A 19,055-nucleotide genomic window follows, 5' to 3' on the forward strand; every position below is an offset into this window, starting at 1 on the left:
CATCCAGTTTTGAGATCATGTTTCCAATAACTAACTATTTGACAGAATGAGAAAGAAAGAGCGGCCTCTGCTGGTGAGGATCTATAACACACATCAAGTGCACAGCAGCTGCTCACCATTTAAAACCGCACAAAACTAAATCAAACTTCACAATAAAACCACATTTTAAAGATGTTTTTACTTAAGGCGTGAAAATAAAGTCAGATATATCAAATTGGGTGTGTGAAATGCAGGAAAATCGCATTGACCCTGAGCAGAGTGCACAAGTGAGTCAGCAGTCTGAAGTTTTCTCCTCAGTCAGACTTCACATCTCATCTGATGTCGCGTCAGGAGTGGCGCAGCCCCTCAGCCCCGCGTGAGCTGCGCAGACCGGTCAAACTTTTTAGTGCTGTTACGCTTTCATGTGTCCAGACTTGTTAAATAACTTTCTCCTAACTCATTGTACTGCCCAGGAAAGTTATCCGCGCATTGCGCAAACTATGTGCGCTGACTGCCCGACTGCTCGCGCGGAAAAGGAGCCAACCTGTCAAGTTTTAAACCGAGGCCTGATGGAGTCGCAAACAGAGCTGCAGGCGGGTAGAGGTGTTTGTCAGAGAGGATGCGGGCTGCGGCTCTCCGGTGAGGACATGAGCTCCGGGCAGCACTGCTGTGTGGAGGCGCTGCGCACCGTCACCGAGGCGCTGGAGGAAAGAAGCGCCACTTTGGAGCATGAAACCCGGATGCAGAGGCTCAGGTGGAACCGCAGGGAGCAGAGCCTGCTGGCCCAGGTGACAGCTCTGCAGACCGAGGCCCAGCTCTCTGCTCTGCAGCACCAGCGGAGACGGCACCAGTACATGCTGCACATCCACAGCCTGGCGGAGCAGCTCACCGGCTACTGCCAGGTGAGAGGGGGGGGGGGGGTGGTCATATGATGTGTTCATGCCAGTGGTGTAAAGTAAATGAGTACCTTTACTCAACAGTACTGCAGTTAAGTACAATTTTGAGGGACTTGAGGGTTTTTTAATTGAGTAATTAAATTGTTTGCCACTGCTGTACTTGTACCCCACTACAATTACAGGTAACAAGGTAAATAGTGTACTTTTACTCCTCTACATGAATGATGTGAAATATAAACCACACTTTAAAAATGACTTTAGTTACCCAATGAAGTAACGTTTACAAGCTATCCTGCAGCTTACAAAGTAAATAAAGTTAGCTGCACCTTCACCAGCTTTGATAAACACTTTAAGTATACTTTGTTGGTACTACTTTTATAATTTTACTCGAGTAACATTTTGAATAAAGGACTTTTACTCGTAAATATTCCTACAATCTGGCAGCTCTACTAGAGTACTTCTCCCTCATCTGAACATGTTGTTAACTCGAACACAAGTCTTTGTTTGTTGGCTGATTTAGAGGGATGCGAGGACAACTGCTGACATTCAAAACAAGATTTCAGATAAAGAGGGAAAGTCTCCGGAGCAGCTTAAAGCACCCGAGGTAAAACAAGCAAACCTTTACTGACTGCTGGAAACACTGACTTATACTGCATGGCTTATTCAAACACTTTTAGAACACACGTTTGGTTGTGCTTATCTAAAAATGTCCAGAAGCAGCATATGCTTTTAACTTTATCTGTCAGTATCACTGTTGATCCCCACTGAGACACTTCTAAATGTGTTGATATAAGAATAGGTGTTTTTAAAAGCAGCTTCTTGTGATCCAGGAGTTTGCTTCTTCCTCCTTTGTCTCACCTGCAGCCACAGCTCAGGCCTGCTGCTGCCAGACAATACTTAGTGTAAATGTTGACTCTGGGCTCACAGTAAATGGTATGGAGTGATAGAAAACTCTGACTGAAGACAGCAGAACATAATCCCTCCTCACACACTTCTGTTTGTCATTTGGTGGGGTCCCTTTTCTCAAAGCCAGAGTGTGTTTGGAGAAATTGGAAGAGGAGTTTCATCTATATTAGCCTGTATGCAATTGTAATCACCAGTGCCACGTGTATAGCTTCTGTGGTGTTCATGTCCTAGATTTGACCTTGTTTTGGCCATCTTGTGACCTAAGAAATCCTTCTAAAGGGGTCTTTGTCCTTTTCTTCGGGTCACAGCTGATCCAATGTCATTGTCTGGTTAGTGTCCTACCTTGTTTTGAAAGTTTGAGGTCAGAACACCTTATCACATTTCACTTTGAACTGAAGTCCAGTCCTTGCAAAGAATACCAAATATTCCCAGGATAAAAATCAGAAGCTATAATTCAATAATAACAAAAGACTTAACGTTTAAATCAAATACTTTGAGTGAGAACATTTTCTCGAGGTGCTTTTAGAAAAGCCTTCAGATCTAATGGGATACTTGCTGTAGCACGGCGAGTAAATAAAACATCCCCTCCCGTTTGGTGTTAACAGCTTGTATTGAATGTTAATCAGCGCTTGTTTGCTTCTGTGCTTTTGCCTAATGTGTTTAGTGTCTGTCATTGATGGGCTGAACTGCATGGAAACAGTTTCTCACTTCTTCTCAATCTTTATTATAGCTGGGAATAATTCATTAAACCTCTCCCCGTGGCTGCCAAATCTAATAATAGCTCTTATTTCAGTAAGCTCACAAAAAGTTTGTGTTATTATATATTAACCCTCCAGCCGGAGCCTCTGTTGGGTTTGGGCGGCTGCTGGCGGTGGCCCGGTTTAATCGAGGTGATGGTGATATAAAGTATCTCTCTAATTGCCTACAGCATGCTGTGAGTGTGACAGACTGTCTTTTGATTAATGTGGAAAACTGTTCAGCATCCTCTGCCAGGGCTGGCCAGTAACACAGCAAGCGTTTTCAGCTCCTTTTTTCTGAAACTCACCACTCTAATGCGTCTTTAATAGTTTTCTCATTGTGTGTTTTCTCCCTTTGCTTTCCAAATGGATTTTCAAATACTTGAGAGAGCTGGGTTGCAGTTCATAAAACACACTTTTACTGTTTTGTGGAAATCCATGTTGTTGAAAAAGCGATGGGCTTTCTGCTTGCATAGACAATACAGTTTGGTACTACCTAGTGAACATCCCAGTAGCAGTTATGGATCGTCCCTTTGTGTGGTTGGAAAGCCTAATTGGACACGTTAGTTACCGACAATATTTCCATTGTAGTAAGGCCCGTACTTTATGCAGCGTTACAAGGAAAATAAAGCTTACATTTTTAAAGGATGGTTCACTGATTTCAGACTCTATGCAGGCCTCTCATTATGAGCCGATTCATTTTCCTTGCTAAATCCCACCTATTGCTTAAAATGTGATTCATTTAGAATTTCAATCTTTGATATGAATAAAAGAAAGGAAAAGAGGATAGAAGAGTCACATAAAACCCTATTTATTTATTTGCAGTGAATGTACTTCAAATGAGAAAAGAATGGCCCTCAATTCAGGTCAGCACCCTCACATACTAAAGAGAAGATTTGGAAATAGAGGTGCGGCTTTGTTCTTATTTTGAAGGGTGGCTAATAAGCCCTCATGTTATGCTCCAGTATGATAAGAAAATAGACTGTACTTTTAGTTTTATATAACTCTGTATGCTCACTAATTGGTCCCATTTCTTTAATAGCATGCATTTTGAAATGGCTTTTTGGGATGTGGATTGGAAATTGTAACTCTGAGTTTGTCTGGGTTCCCTGAATAAAAAGCAGGACAGAGCTGCTGATGTATTACTCGAGCTTCCAGGACCTGCTTCAACACCGTTGGGAATACTATATTCCACACAGCTGTGCCAGTTCTGAATAGGTGTTTTTGCCATGTCAGGTTACAGTTGCTAAACTTTGATTTGACAATTGATGCACAGCGATCAGGTTTAGCGAACCAAACGTGAAATGGCTTGTCAGCTAAATTAATTGAGTTACCCCTTGCTTAATCTTTTCACGTTTCTTCTATTTGATATTTATCTCTTTTTGTGAAGTAGCTCCAGCACATAAGCACCTCAACAGATGCCAGTGGTTCTTCATTGTCAATGATCCTGCTGCTGTAGGAAACCGCTTGTTGATCCTAGGAAGGAAAGCTAGAGAAAACAGAGACTGAGATAGCAGTGGGCTGCCAGTAAGACTGCAATTTAATGCGATTTCCAGCACATTTTCCCATGCACTTCAGAGATGTGCTGATTCAGATCCAGCTGATCTGTTCGCTGGGCTGACGGTGAATGCAGTCGCCGGCTGTGTGTGAGTCAGCCTGTTCTGCTTTGTTGAAATGGGATAATGGAAGCAAGACGCAGCATTGAAACGGCAACAGGATTACTCACCACTGCAAAAACATACAGTCATCTTCATTGGTCCATGTCATTTGCCTGTGTGTGTTTAAAACCAGAAGAATACACAATGAAACCAGAGGTGGGGTGGAACAGTCCCACTCCTCCAAGAAATCCCCAAGATGAAGTCAATTTGGAAACTAAGGAATTGGATACTTTGAAAGCTGTGGAAAGTGTCTACTGCACAGTAAACATCTACTTGGTTGACCCGAACTGTGCCTGCGAACAGCAACAGTCATTGCTGATTACAGAAACACAGGCCTTTTCACCTGGCTGCGTGTAAGAGTATGGTTTCTTCTTATTCTTGTTCAGATTAAAAGAAAGAAAGTGGAAGGGTTAAGGTAGGGAAGGAGCCGGTACTAGACAACTCGAGTATCAGTCTCATCAAAATCCTATCTTGCGTGACAGGCGGGGACGAGAGCAGGCCAGTTTGTTTGCTTCCATAACAAAAGATGACACGAGAAGATTGCTTTGCCACAAGAGAAAAGATGGATTTATGACCTCTGCTTTATGTCAGTTGATTTGATTTCGACTGAGCTCCAAAAATAATGATAAAAACAAGTGAATATCTTTTTCTCATTGTGGTTGGGTGGTTGGGGGGGGGATAACATCAAATGTGACGTCTTGAGAGGTACGGAAGAATATCCTTTTTACATGTTGCTGCAAACCAAGGCAGATGTCTAATGGTCAAATCAGTTGGGCGCACAGTCGTGAACATCTTTTTACTGCTTTTCTAGACTATTTTATGGTCTCCGTGTGCTCCAATTCCCCGAAGCTCTTTGCTGAAAATGGAAAAGAACGCCTGTATTCAGAATAAATAGCATAAAGTCATTGCTTTACTGCTCGCTGTCTGTTTCCCTCACAGCTGACGGATCAAGAAAATGGTGGATTTGTAAATTGAGTCATTGAACAGTCTTTTTCTACAGCGGCATGTAAAGCCCGCTGGAGGGGTTTTCTCTACCTGTCCTGCTCTCTTTTGGACTTCGTGCCTAGAATTTACACTGCGGTTGTTTATCCTTTGCTTGTGAGAAAGGGACCGCCCTGCTCCACATTTCCTCTCCAATTTAACACACACCAATTTTGCATTCATTTAGATTGAAGATACATCTGCTTAAGATAAGCACTTAATTATTCAATGCCTCTTTAGCAGCATTTACGGTTCTTGTTTAATGTCTTACTCCTGCTTATCTCATGCATATTTTAGAGGAATGTGTTTAGGTTTCGCAGGTGTTGCTTTGGCAAAGGAGATGTTGTTCCAAAGCTCCTGGCAAGTGTGTGTGTGTTTGCTAATAAGGCAGATATTCAGATTAGGATATTCCAGAGTCCAGGGTTGTGGATTTGGACAGACCAACAGCAGTGGCCTGAGAGTAAATCGTGCACCTTTTGTGGGTTTGGACGTTCTGTTTGTGTTTGTTTGCATGTATTTACTCAAGCAACAGGTCTGTCGTGTTAGGCAAGATGTGTGAACATAAAACTGTTTCCACTAAATGTGCCCCTTCGTGCTCAAAGACCTCTATTGAGTGTCAGAGGGATGTTGGTTAGTTTGGTCTACGGAGGTTGGAGAGTAAATCATCGTGACCTGAACTCAGATAAACGGTTTGATTTTGTTACTGTTCTTCATACAATGCAATAAATGAAATCATCTGCGATAGAAATATACAGCTGGCTTACATAGAAGCCCCTTTGTGTGCATCTGTGTGTATTAGAAGCAGCCTGCTTATATTAACACGGCGGCCAGCAGAACATATTACTCTGTGAAGCTTTAATAATGAGTTTTTGTTGAGGTGTTTCTTACCTGATTTATATAAATGAGCTTGATGATATTTTAGAAATCAGTACGGCGCACCGCAATTCAACAATGACACTTTTCCTCTGTATCTGCAGACACTTTCTCTGCAGTTTATTTTCCACTAACAAGATTTAAGCAGATGTTCATGTGTTGCCGCTCAGTCCTGTACTGTAGCTGCGCTCTCAGGTGCACATGTACAGTACAGCAGGAAACACTTAGTGACGGGTGTTATTCATCAGGAGTAGGACGACTGACTTTTCTGTAAAATAAACCTTGAGTTCAGGATTGTTCAACCAACATCTGGAAAAAAGCCTAGAGGCTGTAAACTGGAAGGCTGGATAGAAACGGATGAACTTTCCAGGTCAGTTATATATGTGGTATTTAAAGGGATACCTCTGTGTACATGGAACTTCTTATTTATACTCAGGCACAAGATATACGTTAATACAGGTATGTACAGATGATTTGTAAAAGATGTATACCATTCAAAGACACAAACCTATTGTAAACAGTTGAAAAAGTATGTAATTGCATTACATCCATCCCGGAGAACAGTAACCACATTATAGCACATTTCTGCTCAGCTAAACTTTCGCTTCAACAGAATTTGCCTACGTAGTAAGTGTTACAATACCCCCTGATGTAACCCCTCTGCTCAACTTAAGACTGATGTCATGAAGATCCACTGTGCTCAAGCTCTCGTGCGACCATACTCTCTCTTCTGTCTCCAAGGGTGGTGAGAAAATGTCTTGTCGTGAAGTTGATTCACCAACCAAACATCTGCGGTCCAATCTGAATTCAGTCGCCCCCTTTGTTCCCATCTTATCCACCACTGGGGGGGTTTGGTTAGTCAATGACCTGATGCCTTTTGAACTCACACGGACCTGCTGATTGTCCTCTAGTCGTGATAAACATGTGGCTAAACCTACAGCTGCTACAGGGAAGTTACAGTGAACGCGTTGAGTCAGCAAGTATACAGCTGCACACACACACACACACACACACACACACACACACACACACACACACACACACACACACACACACACACACACACACACACACACACACACACACACACACACACACACACACACACACACACACACACACACACACACACACACACACACACACACACACACACACACACTTGTGGCTGGACTTTACTCTGGGAAAGCTTGGATACAGCGCTCTCTCACCAGATGTTATTCTGTCAGAGTTATTAGTTGTATTGAATTAAAAAAAGGAATATTCAACACAAAGAAACATACAGGTAACCAAACAGACTTTGATATAACAAATGCATTTATTCGGTTACAATTGAATGTTGGACAGCAACAATTAGTCGTATTAGTGACCTAACTGTGGCAGGCCGCCATAGTCTAATTTGCCGCACCAAAATTCCACATTTGAACCGAAAATGCTTTCATTAACGTTTGGAGATGGGGCTATTTTACCTTCGCGGAGGTCTGCTGTCAATGTGTGCTCTTACTGTGTTGGGTTACTTTTCCGATGGATTGGTCTTCAGCCACTTGTCACCAAAGTCTGAAATGTCCAAATCCTACATAAAGAAGCTGTATTTTCCCCATTATTGTGGAGTGTACCATTGTCCTCTGTAAGGGGCTCAGGACACAGGGTGCTGTTGGCTGTACACACTGTTAAAGCCCCCTGAAACAAATGTGTAATTGTGATACTGGGCTATATACATATTTTGTTTGATTTGAATACAAATGACCCCTTGTTATTTTGTACAAAAACAACATTATTCACAACTTTTCCCACTCTCAATAGTTTTAAAGGTCAACTCAAAGAATGGTTGAGAAACAAACGGACGTGCCATCACCGGCACTCTAATAACACAGGGGTATCTCCTCTCGCACTTTATGTATCTCTTTTATCTTCTCCTGCACTTTATATGTCGCAGCTGATATATTGTATTACCATATCATTAATACTTGTATATGCTTCTCTTGCTCATTCTGCATATCATGTATTTATTTTTGCTATGTATATACATGTCATGTTCTTATATGTTGTATGTGAGGGACTGCAGAAGGAAATGAGCTCAAAGCTAAAATCCGGCATATTTACATTTGAAGCATTATGTGTTTAAAGTGTTCATTAATGTGTATTGTCCCTGTTCAAATAAACCATTAAATAAATGAAAAATAACAAAGCTTTGTTTTGAATGAAAGACTTTCATCAGTTGTGGTCCCCAGGTATAAAACAGCTTGGAGGAGCAGCCAGCTCTGAGCTGTCCGCTCATCTATTGTCAGTTAAGCCTGAACCCATAAAGAAACTGGGGCCTCACACTGTTGAATTCATTACAGATAATCTGCAGAGATTAAAATGCCTCTATGGATCATCTTGGACTACACATCCCAGCCTTTGCCAGAGAAGACCGTGACATTACCTTTGGCCTTTCCCTGGAAGTGCAGTATCATCAAAGCACCAGGCTGCACACTGTATTTGCTGCACATTCATCTGCAAACTGAATTAAGGCTGCCTCTGCTTTTGTCGACAGGAGGATTAGGACTTAATTACATCTAGGCAGAGGCTGCCATACAGTCTGGGACACAACTGTACATTGGGAGACTGGTGCAGAACATTAGGGAGGTGTTGAGGAGAGGGATAAGCTTGTGTAATATGCCAGGTGCGTCCAGGGTATTAGCAAACACTGGCACGGCACTGTGCACCTGCCAAGACGAGGGATCAAAACAAGCCTACCCCTTTCAATCCTCGCTCTCATTTCATCTTGAAGGCCAACACTCGCCTGTGTCGGGCATTGTTGAGTGGAAGGAATCAGACAGACATGTTGTGTTAGATCTAGATGGATGCACACCACACAATGCTGCAAACGTGCACAGGTGGATTTCGGCAGACATGGCTATGGTTTATCAGTGACTCAATATTGGTATTTACTGTAGCCATGCAGATCGTTTGGTTTCCTCCATCTGGAGTTAAAGATATCCATCTTTGATTACTGCCTCCATCGCAGTACAAAGGAGGACTTTGTTTTGGTCCACACAGCTATGAAAAAGGTTGAAGAATATTTTGTTCCTCTCTTTGTAACGTTTCCAGACTCTAAACAGCTTTTCCTTGGTACAGCTTTTATATAAAAAACAGTTTACAGCAAGGTATTACATGACATGCTTTCATAAGCCGAAGCATATGGCACTATCTAAGGGTGTAAGCAAACATTGAAATACTGGATCACGATGTTGTGATTTGTGATACTGTGTTCATTGTATTGTATCTATTTTTAGTTGTGGTGTAGTTTACAGGCAAAGAGTTTAGTTTATGTTTTACCCCCAATTGCTAGATATCTTTGCTGTAATCTATCTTCAGCCATTTCACTCTTTCTCTGGAAATGTAACAGCGATAACTGAGATAAAGGTAGAATGAGAGTTTTCCAAAAATGTATTTAAAAAAGAAATGGCTAAGTATTGCCTGGTTTACAGTTTTGTAATTATCATGGTCAGAGTGAGAGGATGCTAACAAGGGGATGTTGGACTATAGCATGTTTTTCCTCTTGGTTTAGCATTTAACATTTGCTAAATAGAAATAACAGTACCGTTGAGGCTGATGGGGATGTTATAAGATTACAACTTGTATGGGATGAAGAGTGAAAGGATCACTATACTATTGTTGCTTTAGAAACAAACCCTGAGGGCAATATATTATTTTGTTTACCAAATGTGATGGCCTCGATTCAAGACTCCCAATTACAGATTTGAACCTCATGGTGGCAATAAGTCCAGGAATCACCTAAATCATTGCGATTCATCCTCTGGGCACTATGCATGTTAGTACAGCATCTAATTAAAACAATGGGAAATTAAGATATATTTCAATTCATTTTCATCAAAGGTAAATACTTTTAACACCGCCATCTTTTAATTTTTTCCTCATAAAAACAGGCTTCCTCTGCCAGAAACACTAACTTGTGAACAATAATCGTGTCCCTTTTATTTATAGACTCATCCCATTAATCCACAATAACATTTTTGAACATTAAATCTCAAGTCTTCCCCATCACAATGAATGAGTGGAGTATTCCTGTGATAACCACAGAGCCTGTTGTAGCGTGACCGCTTAGGAACTAGTTAGCATAAGTGTCAGTGTATTATTTTAGCAGCCGGATAGCGCTGTTTAATTCCTTTCCAATCAGCGGCTTCGTGTTATTTCTGGAATCTCAATTCAATCCAGTAGAGGCTCGGATGGATGTGTTTTTTAATTAGCTTCATGGGTTTGCAGGGAATTATAGAGTATGAATATTCAGAGAGAGCTGAGTTTTAATTATAATAGTTCAAATAACTTGGAAGAAAAGTCAATGTTTCAAATAAACATAATAAACTTTTCAGTCTAGATAATTGAAATTGTAGGAATGATGCGAGTCAATGAAATGATAGTCATTTTATTACCATTGACTTTATTATCTACAGTATTTATAGTCTCTAAGATGATAATATAGGCTTATTCAGGCACTTACAGTAAGTCAATTCTCAAATCTAGTATTAGCAAGTTTCCTCATGAAAAAGTCATGAGGAAAAAACCTTTTTCAGTCAAACGCAGATCTTTCAGGTCCTTAAACAGAAATATTCTTCCTTCAAAGCTGTGTCACATTTTTTTCTTTTCATGTAACAGTTCAACCCAGTCTCACGGCATTTCGTGTACACCAACACGATTTTTAATCTATTGATTCGTGTTCACCATCACGATTTGCCCCTTTTTTTCGTGTTGCACAGCACGATTTTAAAAGCAATGTATTTCTACTGGTAACGTGTTTCGTGCCTGCAGGCTGCAGCACGTCTTTTTCTCCGGTCGGGTCGTGGAAGACCGGAAGCTGTGTGGTTCATAAAAACATGTTCTTACTCAATATCAAGCCACAGTTATTGCTTTTATTTTAAATCGTATAATTTTGGACTTTTGTTGCCGTCTGTGAGGAAAATAAATGGGGCTCAGAGCCTCAGGATACTGAAATCTGTATTTTTTCAATCTTTTTTTCCTTCTAATTTGTTATTCTTTTCAAAATAACACACTGTTATTTACTCACCAATAACTCACAATTATCCTTGCTTTTATTTATTGGTTTAATTCCATAATATCGGGCTTTTTTGGCGTCCGTCAGGAACTGAATTTCAAAATAAATATAACCGGAAACAGCGATTACCCAAGATCCTCAGCTATGGTTTTAAGCTCGCTGATTGGATGTGTTAGCCGCAATGCATGCTGGGATTTGGTGTTTATATTATATGAAATCCGGAAAACATTTTAAAAGTATAAAATAATACTTAATTCCGAGTGCTCTCGCTTTTCTCTTTGAAAGTCATCACATAACGGCATTGTAATACACGGTTCGGCTGCATTACATATTACAGATCTGCCGTAGTTCTTTATTTAGAGAGCCCTGATGAGAAGACCTTTGGAAGAACTGGAAGAAATGGCGCCGAAACTGAATACTTGACGTGGATCATAAATATATCAACAATTAAACAACATCTTCAATTTCTCTTCACACAATACGTCTCCTTGCAGTATCAACACTAATTCGGCTGACTTTTACATTTGATCTAATTCATAGATAGGTTATATTTACACCATAACGGTGCACAGCTGATAGAAAAGGACTGTAGTTTTCAAAGATATTACTGATTTTCTTTGAATGTAAGAATGTAAATACTGAGTCTGAAATAGTATAGCAATATGCTGTAAAATGATGTGAAAGCATGCATAAAACTATACATCTTCAGATGTTGTACATACACACTAATAATACAAAGTTATTATGGCTGTGTGTACCTTGTGTGCACCTCCTAGTGGTTAAAGCACGTTATTGAATTATTGTGTTATATTTGATATATTAAGAGTACATACTTTCATAGGGGGAAAGTATAAATATAGAAATATAGAATATAAAAAATCAAGAAGATACTATAAGTGATCTCTACAATAAAACAGTTTAGTGCAGGATGTACAAAGATATTAATAGGAGGAGGTGCAAAACAGAAAAACGGATTAACCTTTATTTAAACATTAAATATTAAATATTAAGCCTGACAAAGTAATTAACGTCTAATATATTGCTTTCCTGCAATGTTAACTATGTTGAAGCACTTATTTTAACTGATATTATACACATTAATTATACTCTTATGTATGTAGATAGAATAAGAAATGTGCAGAATATGACAGTTTAATGGTGGAGGTACACACATATTGATAGATGTCTTGTAATGCACTGTTGAGGAACCTGTGACCCAAGTTTTTCATTCATTGCATAACTACACCGTAGTTGTGTATGATATGTCAATAAACCTTTGAAAATCTTGAAAGGGATGTGCAAAATAGCCATAATATACAGTCTTTATTAAATATTAGTAGAGAATAACAAGTAATGAATACACTTTATTACTTGTTTCCATTCATGTCAATTGCAGATACATGTTTAGTCTTCTCAAGCACCAACTATCAAATATCTCTGCTGGTTGTTGGCACTTGACAATCACCTTACCTGAATTTTACTCAGGTGTAACTAAAGTCTGATTTAAGGGTTGTTTATATTTCACATAATTAATCAGAATCTGCAAAATAACTCAAATAAATGCAGTGGAGTAAAAATACCAGGTTAACCTCTGAATTGTAGTGGAGTAGAATTACAAAGTAGCAATGAGCTGTCATGTATGGCATTAATATAATGCTGCGCATTATGGACACAAGTGATTTTCACCCATGTATTAATTATATGTTTTGTGTTTTGTGTTTAATAATGGCAACTTCTAATTGTGGGAAAAACGAAAACGTTCAGTAGAGACGTCCCATAGAACATTTTGCGAAACACAATAGCCAGCATGTGTAGTTCTGGGGGGGCGTTCGATTCCAGTTTTGGATAGTCTGCCGTGGTTTCGTTCCATTTCACACAGCTGTTTGACGCTCTGCGTAACCTTACGGGAACTGTAGTCCTAAACGATAGCTGGGGATTATGGGTAGTGTAGTGTCTTCGGCCATCCTAAACTCAGAAATGTTGACAATCGCAATGATGCTCGAAATGTCCCTTATAGGCCTACGTCTGTTTCCGGTTATTTTTATTTTGAAATTCAGTTCCTGACGGACACCAAAAAAGCCCGATATTATGGAATTAAACCAATAAATAAAAGTAAGGATAATTGTGTGTTATTGGTGAGTAAATAACAGTGTGTTATTTTGAAAAGAACAACAAATTAGAAGGAAAAAATATTTAAAAATACAGATTTCAGTCTCCTGAGGCTCTGAGCCCCATTTATTTTCCTCACAGACGGCAACAAAAGTCCGAAATTATACGATTTAAAATAAAAGCAATAATTGTGGCTTGATATTGAGTAAGAACATGTTTTTATGAACCACACAGCTTCCGGTCTTCCACGACCCGACCGGAGAAAAAGACGTGCTGCAGCCTGCAGGCACGAAACACGTTACCAGTAGAAATACATTGCTTTTAAAATCGTGCTGTGCAACACGAAAAAAAGGGGCAAATCGTGATGGTGAACACGAATCAATAGATTAAAAATCGTGTTGGTGAACACGAAATGCCGTGAGACTGGGTTGAACTGTGACCAAGTCTTTTGCATGGATAAGTCGTCATGGAAATCTTTGAGCCCCCACAATTCAATGATCACTGATAAAACTGAAGCTGCTGATGAGGACTGTGGGATGTGTTTAAAAGCTCCAGGGCAGGTGGACGTTGATTTAAATTGGTTTTGCTAATAAAATCATAGTTTTTGGGGAATTTCATAATTTTTCAGCGGTACTTTAGGAGACTACCAGGTTGAACCTTGAGGCTTGAATATTTTAGTTTTTAAGTCTAAAATCAGGTCTTCAAGTCTTACAACAGTAGAGTAGAAGTTGGACTCAATTTCAAGTCTCAAGTATATTGTTGTTATATTGATGATGTAATATTCTTATACCGGTTAGTAGAAGCTCATTGTCTGGCTTCCTGCACCACGCTGCTGCCGCCATGTCACCGTGTCACATTTGATCACAGTTCCAATAACTGTGGTGTTTTCTCGTAAAGCGTTATTTAGAGTGTTCAGTATTTATGACAAGAAGAGATTGGGAGTGTTACTTAAGTTTAGAAATCCTATAAAACGCATTTCCTTACTCGTAAACTGTTTTTACTAGTACTGGCTGTGCTTTGCTACATTTCTTGGCGTGTTGCTGCCACAAGTGTTTGAATAGGATAAACTGCAGGAATTCTTCGTGCAGAAGAAGAAGAAAAACATATATAGGCAATTGATGAGTCTGGTTCCTCAAAAGTTGCGCTTTTAGCTCTTGAGCTTCCCGAGAGTAATGTTAGTGTTTTCCTTAAAAGGGGTATTGCTGCAAAGATTGCATGCTTTTTCATCAGTTAAGGAGCACATGTGTGCAGCAGCCTGGATATGAGTTTGAATTTCCAATGTGTTTTCACAGGGCTGTGCACATACGTCAGTTTTTCTCCGCTTCATTTCCTGCTAATTGATCTCCACCATGTAGCGCAGACGGCAGATAGAAATCTGCGTGTGTGCTTATGCGTTTGTGTGCGTGTGTTTGTGTAACTGCCGCCAACAGAGAGCCAGATCTGTTGGACCACAGTGCAGCTGGTGGTGTTGAGTCAGCACGTTCAGGGCGCAGTGCTGGTGTTGGTACCAGACCTCCATCTGGTTGTGCCAACAGAGAACGCAGCCAATCTCTCACTACATCTGATGATATCTCTGCCTCCAGATTGGGACCACATTGTTTCTGCACGTCATGTGTTCCCCGTTAAGTGTCGTTTGTTTGGCAGATCAGGTAGAAGCCAAGTAAAGCAAGTGTGCTGCTGGTGGATAATTCTCCTGTGCACTCACTTGAGATCTACTACTTAAGTTCTAACCTAATGTGATCCGACAGCCAAATGCTTTCTGTAAGTGTGATGGCTCTGTCTCACCAGCAGATGGCAGAAAGTACACATGTGTGCAGTCCAGTGTTTGTTTTGAGCCTGCTCCAGATGTTGGCACTGCTTTTGATTTGTACTTGTTAAACTAATTAGGATCGATGGGAATACATTGCGTCATAAGAAGAACGTGTTTTCCTGCACATCTGACAGCTGTGTGTATTTGATTCTCATAGATGTGTTTTGGCCCTTTTTACTGTCGATGTGGCCTCCATACAGTATGCACAACATGTTTGATATTAAACATGTTTATTTATATTTTATTTATATTTTGAAATATGCTGGTTGCAGGGCAGATGCTCTGTAAAGCCTCAGTATAACCTTCGATCAGACAGTTTAGTCAAATACTATTTCCATGGTCAAGCTTATACATTTCAATTTTTGTAATAACTTTTTATTTAATTTTTTTGTATTCTTGACCCATACGAAACACAAAAGGGTATTTTTGACTGTGGTCATCTTTATTTAGGAAACTGTATTGCATATATTGTTGCATAAAGACTTAAAGATCTGTAGAAAAAAGAGTAATCATCTTTGTAAAATCTATTTTGTGAGAATTGATAAAAACTTGTAATTAGAATACATCACATATCCTTAAATAAACCTACTTGAAATGTACCTTTCTAAGTACTGAAGGGTGTGTCTTTGCTATTGGTTTCCGCTGTATAGGAAACCCTTTCAAGCAGCACCTCTCTGATGCTTGAAAGGTTTCGGTGCTGATGTGCTGCTCGGCTCTCACTCATCTCTCATCTTCGCTCCCTGTGTAGCTCATCTAAGCTATGCACTCTGCTTCTGTTCTGTGCATTAGTGGATCATGTGCAGTAGCACTCACAAAACAAAACACCAAGCTTTATATTTCACAATAAGGGAGATTATATGCGGTCTTGTGAAAAACTCTGTTCTTAACTTCCGAACAGATTGATAGAAAACACTTTATAGTTTTATTTCCTCTTGTTTAACAGCTTTCCCTGGGAAGATTGACCTGCTGGGAGAACCAAGACAGACGTGCCTGTTGTTTACCCCATTAGCCAGCACCAGTTGTTAATTAAGTTTCAATAGACTCACTAGTTTGTTTCCTCCGCTAAGCTTCCTAATAAATGCCAGGGACGATTTGGCTGCGATTGTCTTCTCTCATCACTGCAAATGACCGCTGAGTGCTGCTGCACGGTGAAATCAATAGCCTTGGACCATCAGAGCCTCAAACACCAGCAGATCACTGATGAGAGTGATTTGAGGTGTTCAGCTGTGTGTATACATGTGTGTGTTGGCTGGATATGTGGGAGAGAAAGAGGGAAATAGGGTAATGAAGAAAGACAAATATAATGAGTTTGTGTGTGCAAGATGGAGCTTTACACAAAGGAAAGAGAACATAGAAAAAGTATTATTGTATGCATTTTAATACATGCATGATTCCTTTCCTGTGTAATGCTCTGGCTTCTCCGAGAACATCTTCCCCTCTACACATGACAGAATTTCCTCTTGCCAATTGAAAAGGGTTTGAAATCGATGTCAGCTAGCAGTCTGTGGCTAATCAAAGTGAGTAGTTGGCCCTCTGTGGCTGAAGGCAGCTTTACTTCTCATTTGTTTTAAGGGCTGTGTAATTGGCTAGAGCTGAAAGAATGGGAAGACAAAGCTTTTTTGTCCATAATTCAGTGTTGTTTTGTGTAACATCAAATTCACCAGGCCGGTAGCAGATGAGGACGTCAGCGGGGAGAATAAGACTTTATTCCTCACCCTCATTCAGAACATGATATTGAGCGATCCTATAATTTGCTATTCTCTTTGTCTTGAGTCAGCTGCCTGTGGACGGAGAACTTGTCGTGCCTTGCAAGACTGAAACGGCGTGATTCATCATTTTGAACGCGTACTCATGCAATTTCTATTCCAGTTTTGCCCTCTATCTTTTTTCCACCGCATTAGGAATCTACATTATTTTAAAGATCTTTCCATCTTATCAAAGTGTATGTTTGTACTCAACAAAACGCCATAAATCAAACTTGCATTTGCACTCTGCATAATGTATCTGGTGTTTGGATGAGGAAATGTGGGTGATCCTATGAATAATACAGGCTGCTCAGTCTTCGATGCCAGTGCAGATAATAATAAAGCAGGCTTCTATCAACGTGCGCCAACCAGGAGAGCCAGAGAGCCTGGTACATTAGCTGTGGATGGCTGGTGATAAATCAGGCATTCACAGAGAGGATTGCTTGGCATAGGGAGCTCCCCTCGGAGGCCTCCCGGAGCTGTGCCATACGGTGAGGCAAGGCATTCAGAATGCCCTCCACACCCGGTACCACAGGTCTCCGGGGTGGCTTTTAATCGCCACAAATGGGCGGCAATAACAACTGGCTGTATTTCACGTGCTGTCCGATAGTTACGGCCTCCTGTAGATTTTACGACGGGGAGATGTCAGGTTCCTGGCATAATTGGCTCTTCTATGGGGATTTTATGAGTCTGTTTACTCTGTGAGGAGTACTTGTCTCTGGGATGCAATGCTCTCCTAAGGGCCCACTGGGTCAGCTTTTTGATATACTTTCAGATTATGTCTCATAGGGGGGGAGGATGTCTAATGATCAGATACTGTAACGCCTACTGATAGATGTGCCTAGGGTCAAAGCCTGGGGAGGTTGGAGTTATCTGATCCCAAATCTGACCGTCTTCATTCACACGCTCGGAGTGGGGGACAATAGAGTGGTGCGACTCTGTCACTTTGCTGATGGATGGCTGCTGTCTGGGCCAATCCAGGGCTATTTTTCATACATTTCCATACAACTGTAGAAGGTGGGGGAGGGGTTTGCCTCACTGCCTTGGAGCAGAGCATCCTGGTAAATGAATGAGGTGTAAGTAACCGCTTTTCTTGTCTTTAACTCGACTAACTTGTCGATGATCCTCCCAGCACATGTTTCTGTCACAATGCACACTGTTCAAACCACGGCGATGTATACACACATCTCTCGGGATGTTGTAATGATTTATCCGCTCAGAATGGACCTGCCGCACACGGAAAGATCATCAGCAGATGAGGAAACATTAAACATAATCTGCGTCTGTGGAGGAAATTGCGATGCATCTTTCAACCCAACGAGCCATGGCAGAGTTAGCTTTGTCTTGTGATTTGCGTTTGATGTTTAAGTATGATGACGTGATGAGCGAAGAGCTCGTCTTCAAATGTAGGTCTCACAAGAGAGACAAGTTATTATCTCCTTTAATCTCCTTTCTTGCTGTCAGTAAGACAGTAAGAGTGTCCCGGCTCCAGTTGAAGCTCCAGGCCCCACGACCGGTCGCATGCAACAGCTAAAAGCTAATCACCCACAGTGTGATTGGCTGTAATAAAGGACTGCAGAGGCCACAAAGGAAGACGGTGATGGTGTGAGTATTCAGGCAGGCAACTCTGTGGCCTTTTAATTATCACGAACACGCATTAAGTCACGAATGGGCGGAAACCATTACTCCCAGAACTAATAAAAATAATAAAACATTTGAAACTCTTTAAGCTTCGTCAATGGACCGACAGAAGGGTGCAGAGATAATATTCACTGTTGCTCCATTAGCTGACACTTTCACACTCTGTGTTCTTATCTTGTGTTTTGATGACCAAAGTACTGTCCCAGTACAACATTCACATCCAGCAAGGACTTGCTCAAATGGATTTTCATTGGCCAGTGTTCCTATTGTTTATCAAACCAATTTGAAAGTGATTATAATGCTATTGTTAGTCGCCGCTGTCACAAAAGTTAAAGTGTGCTCCAGCATCCACTCTAAGAAGCCCCATTATGCTTTTTGGGGTTTTCCCTTTCCTGTGTTATATAGGTTTGTGTGCATGTTAATGGTCTACAAATGCTAAAATACCCAAATTCATTCACCCAAGTACTAAACAATATGTATAGTTATTAGAGATGTCCTGATCCGATCACGTGATCGGGGATCGGAGCCGATCACGTGATTTTCAAAAGATCGGAATCGGGAGAAAAAAAATCGGGGATCGGGAATTATTTTATTTTATTTTTTTATAATTTTTTTTATTATTATTTAATGTTACAAAACAAAAATTACCATGTTCACGTCTTAA

General features: G+C 40.6%; 1 protein-coding gene across 1 annotated transcript in view; it reads left to right on the forward strand.

Moving 5' to 3' along the window:
* Window positions 1-271: 271 nt before the first annotated feature.
* Window positions 272-19,055, forward strand: part of LOC117447501 (PDZ domain-containing RING finger protein 4-like) — a 122,135-nt gene continuing 103,351 nt past the window's right edge. Inside the window, exon 1 of the mRNA XM_034084209.1 lies at window positions 272-881. Coding sequence (XP_033940100.1) covers window positions 402-881 — 480 coding nt within the window. The 5' untranslated portion in view covers window positions 272-401. The remainder of the gene's footprint in view (window positions 882-19,055) is intronic.

Source organism: Pseudochaenichthys georgianus, chromosome 6 (genome assembly GCF_902827115.2).
Source record: "Pseudochaenichthys georgianus chromosome 6, fPseGeo1.2, whole genome shotgun sequence".
Classification (NCBI taxonomy): Eukaryota; Metazoa; Chordata; class Actinopteri; order Perciformes; family Channichthyidae; genus Pseudochaenichthys; species Pseudochaenichthys georgianus.